This window comes from Halyomorpha halys, unplaced genomic scaffold, assembly GCF_000696795.3.
Source record: "Halyomorpha halys isolate HHAL.00 unplaced genomic scaffold, Hhal_1.1 Scaffold835.1, whole genome shotgun sequence".
Lineage (NCBI taxonomy): Eukaryota > Metazoa > Arthropoda > Insecta > Hemiptera > Pentatomidae > Halyomorpha > Halyomorpha halys.
Genome location: NW_027109576.1, coordinates 442517 through 447234, shown reverse-complemented (window position 1 = coordinate 447234; position 4718 = coordinate 442517). Strand labels below are relative to the sequence as shown.

Here is a 4718-nt window from a genome sequence, read left to right as displayed (position 1 = left end):
TCCATTTGGCTGCAAGGCTTGGAAACTGTTCCCCTATTGCTGCCCTGGGTTTTCAGAATACTTTTGTTGCACTTCTTTTCTTTTTGTTTCAGGAATGACGTCAGAGGAGGCTGTCAAAAATAATTCTGTCCATTCATTAAAAGCTCTGTTATCGGTTGGTGCAAAAATTGACAAGCTTTACTTTGAAGGAGACACCTACCTCCATATCGCGGCTGCGGGAGGCCAAAACGGAGTACTAGAGATCCTGCTAGAGAAAGGGATGGACGTGAACAAAAAGAATCACTTACAGGAAACCTCGTTATTTCAAGCTGTCAAGGCCGGTAATGTCAGTGGGGTGAGAATGTTGCTGGAGAAAGAAGCTGATGTTACAATATTGCCAGAGGGTGGCCAATGTGTTCTTGAGATAGTCGTGGAGTCACAGAATGTTGAATTGTGTAATGTATTTTATGAAAGTCAAGGCCGGTAATGTCAGTGGGGTGAGAATGTTGCTGGAGAAAGGAGCAGATGTTACAATATTGCCAGAGGGAGGCCAAAGTATTCTTGAGATGGCCGTGGAGTCACAAAATATTGAATTGTTTAATGTTTTTATGAAAGTTGGAATGAATTTCGAAACCAAAGACGGTGATTCGATAATTCATTTTGTGGCTAGGTCTGGAAACACTAAAATGTTAAATAGAATAAAACAAATGAGACCGCAAGGTAATATCAAAAATAAAAATGGACTCACACTCCATTACACCTGGCTTCTAATCCATCTGTTTTAAAAACTGTAATCAGAATGGGGTTAGATGTGAACGATGGAACGGAAAAGGTGAAACAGCGCTGCATCTGGCATCAGCCCAAGGATCCCTTCAGCTGGTAAGGGCTTTACACCAAGAGGGAGCTGCTATCGATATACAGGATAATGGAGGGATCTCTGCGTTGATGGCAGCCATAATGCTGGACCGCGGGGCAGGCACTGCTGCTAAGGATATTATTCACCGTACACCGCTAATGGCAGCATATTACAATGGCTGCTTGGCCCTGGTGCACCTGCTCCTCTACCGCGAGGCCGATATCAATGCTAGAGTTGGCTAATAGTAACAACCATACAACTGTAGCAGACTGCCTGTGGGTCAGGGGCGGGTTCGAGTGATAGCCAACAGCCTGGTCCTCTGCTCTACCAGAGGGCTCAGAACACAGCAGGACTTTATCCTACGTTATCATTGTGTTGGTTTGTTATTAGCGTTATATAGAAGAAGTTTTTATCAACTAATTAAATATAAATATTTTCAAAATAAGAAATATATTTACGTTATATTGTTATATTTCAACATATTTTGTAATGTTTAATGTTTCATAAATTATATTTGGAGGCATAAATAAAACATTGTATTGTGATAACCTGTTCTTAATATGTTTTATGATCATGACAGGCACGTTCTGAACTAAGTAGTTATTATTTCAGATCAACTTGAAATATTTGTTTAAATAAAAAATTATGGCTTTAACTTTTTTTTTTTAATTTTTATCCACTAATATAAACCAAAATATAACCTTAACATATCAACAGTGTATTTTGTAATAAGTAGGGACAGCCTCATCCATTTGGCTGCAAGGCTTGGAAACTGTTCCTCTATTGCTGCCCTGGGTTTTCAGAATACTTTTGTTGCACTTCTTTTCTTTTTGTTTCAGGAATGACGTCAGAGGAGGCTGTCAAAAATAATTCTGTCCATTCATTAAAAGCTCTGTTATCGGTTGGTGCAAAAATTGACAAGCTTTACTTTGAAGGAGACACCTACCTCCATATCGCGGCTGCGGGAGGCCAAAACGGAGTACTAGAGATCCTGCTAGAGAAAGGGATGGACGTGAACAAAAAGAATCACTTACAGGAAACCTCGTTATTTCAAGCTGTCAAGGCCGGTAATGTCAGTGGGGTGAGAATGTTGCTGGAGAAAGAAGCTGATGTTACAATATTGCCAGAGGGTGGCCAATGTGTTCTTGAGATAGTCGTGGAGTCACAGAATGTTGAATTGTGTAATGTATTTTATGAAAGTTGGAATGAATTTCGAAACCAAAGACGGTGATTCGATAATTCATTTTGTGGCTAGGTCTGGAAACACTAAAATGTTAAATAGAATAAAACAAATGAGACCGCAAGGTAATATCAAAAATAAAAATGGACTCACACTCCATTACACCTGGCTTCTAATCCATCTGTTTTAAAAACTGTAATCAGAATGGGGTTAGATGTGAACGATGGAACGGAAAAGGTGAAACAGCGCTGCATCTGGCATCAGCCCAAGGATCCCTTCAGCTGGTAAGGGCCTTACACCAAGAGGGAGCTGCTATCGATATACAGGATAATGGAGGGATCTCTGCGTTGATGGTAGCCATAATGCTGGACATATCAACAGTGTATTGTAATAAGTAAATTTACTTATTGATAAATGTTGTTGAATTATTTTACGGTAATTTAAGATTTCTTAACATAATAAGTTTTTGTGTTATTCAAAATTGAAACATTTTTAATGATAAGTTAAATTCAATTATTAATAAATTTTATATCTGCTTTTAAAAGTTCCCTGGCTAGTTTTAAAGATGAGCCTAAAATTTTCCAACAATTTAGATCCATTTACGAAATTACTGTTGTGAATGTTAGTTGGTTGGCCTATTTTTTGTATGGTAAAAAAAAAACATCTTTACTTAGAAAGAGTACAGAATATTTTGTACCCTGGGACGGCCCCCACTCCCCTCCCATGCAAAAACAACTAGAGGACATTGGATATAATACATTATATTTTAATATCTAATGTAAATTAATTTTTTCATGATAGCTTATATTGAACTCTAAAACAATACATAAATCCTAATTGTATTTCCGGTAGCTGGAAAATAAATGTATGTCGCCTTCAGGGCGCCGGAACAAAAGTAGCGGACAATTGAACAATTGAAAAAATTAAATCATTCTCTAACGTAAAATTCAAATTATTTTGAGTTGTAAATTTTTACGTAGACTGTACAAGAGGTATCTTCAGTACTTATATACAAAAGGTAAAGCAATTGTTCATAATAAGTAGCTGTTGAAATATTTCCGGTAGTCTCAACTTGAAGTTAATTTTATTCATGAAAAACCTTAAAGATGTATTCATTTTTACTTTCACTCTCCGATATATAGAATACGTACGTAGTTCGGGGGGTAGTATTACAATCGTGAAAAATTTCGAATTCCAGTTTTCGACAGGAATACTCTAGGTCCAAGGGCCCAAGAGGAGAAAAAAAACAGTGAAACGGACGTCCCCCCCCCCTCTCTCTCTGCTCTCTCTTCTAGGTCTGTTCCAACAATCACATACGTACGGTGTTAAAGTGTGATGTAAAAATTCTCTTTATTATATACATGTTCCTCGCGTTCAACATACGGACATAAATCCTGTAATGCGCATGCTCTGTACAGTTCTGGATAGTCAGAAGTGCTCGTTAAAACAGGCCTACTCAGTTGGACAATATGCAATGGACTATCATTCTTCTCCTCGACCTACTTCTGCAACGTTACAATAAGAAATTCTTTGGATTAGTTTTTTCAAAACTATTTTTCAGTAACATCGCAAAATTATGAATAGACCATTTCAAGTAAACTGGTTAGTGGAAAAACTATCCACTTTCATACCAAAAACGTAATTATGAACGTATTTACATTCATGAAAAGTGGGCCAATCAATGTTGTCATGAAAAGCCATAAATTACTGCATTTATCATAAGTTAATCTCATTCTAGTACCAAATATTGCGTTTTAAAACATTAAAATTACGAAAATTGTTGCACTAACTGTATGTTTCACAACAAATTTAACTTTAAGAGGCATTTTTTTTGTGAACAGAATAATTACCGATCTCAAAAATTACTATTTGGAAGATACTGCGTTCTTAAATAGCAAGTCAGAACAGAGATATAATTGTCTACAAAGTAAAACTAGAATCAATAAGAAACAGTCCTAGTCGAAGACAAAGGATAACCTTAAGAAACGAGTAACCTCCCGTATTCGTAACTTAAGAGTCCGATGATAAGGGGAAATGCGTTCCAAGTGCACACCCAATCCCGAACTAGATAGGCGTTACCAAGTTTGGGACTACTTCTGGGTTTCTCCCAGTAGGAGGTACTCGATTTCCCCTTACAGGCAAACTTATCATAAATGCACTATAGTCTCAACTGGAAGTTAAGTTTATTCTTAAACACTTTTAAGAAATGCCTCATTTTAACTTTTACTCATCGATATATTGAATTTATAGTTAGGTTAAGTATTGTAATCATACAAAATTTCGAATTCCAGTTTTCGATAGGAATACTCTACTCCTAGGGCCCAAAAGGGAAAAAACAAAAACAGTTTAAATAAAAAGAAATGACCGAGGAAATCAAGACGTCTATGTTTACCTTTCTGGAACACGCAAGTTCCGTTCTTATGCGGCATTAGAACAAGAGTCCAGTGGTAAAAAAAGTGAGTTATTTCACAAACATTTTTTATTACTTTAATGAAAAATTTATAAAGTTAAGATTCGAAACTGTAACTGTCAACTATAGTCAGGGGGTATAAAAAATTGGCGCCTATTTCAGAGCTTACAAAAAATTCATTTTGAAGTTCTTTCAACCAAAAAATAAAATTGCGTGTTATTCTCCGTCGGTAAATGTTTCAGTTTTAGCCTAGACTATACAAGGGATACAGTAAATGTTTCAGTTTTAGCCTA

At 36.5% G+C, this 4718-nt stretch overlaps 2 protein-coding genes across 2 annotated transcripts in view; one reads left to right on the top strand and one right to left on the bottom strand.

The window, feature by feature from the left end:
* The first annotated feature begins 1676 nt into the window (after positions 1-1676).
* LOC106686538 (myotrophin-like) lies at positions 1677-2066 on the top strand. Its single transcript, XM_014429897.1, has one exon. The coding sequence runs from the start codon at positions 1677-1679 to the stop codon at positions 2064-2066; it is 390 nt and encodes a 129-aa protein (XP_014285383.1).
* A 303-nt stretch (positions 2067-2369) lies between these two features.
* The window catches only part of LOC106686541 (tRNA pseudouridine(38/39) synthase), a 16444-nt gene continuing 14095 nt past the window's right edge, over positions 2370-4718 (bottom strand). Inside the window, exon 10 of the mRNA XM_067047762.1 lies at positions 2370-4715. The gene's annotated coding sequence lies outside the window, so the exon portion shown is untranslated. The remainder of the gene's footprint in view (positions 4716-4718) is intronic.

Excerpts from the sequence above, each read along its gene's own strand:
- LOC106686538 (XM_014429897.1), top strand. The coding sequence starts at position 1,677 with ATGACGTCAGAGGAGGCTGTCAAAAATAATTCTGTCCATTCATTAAAA.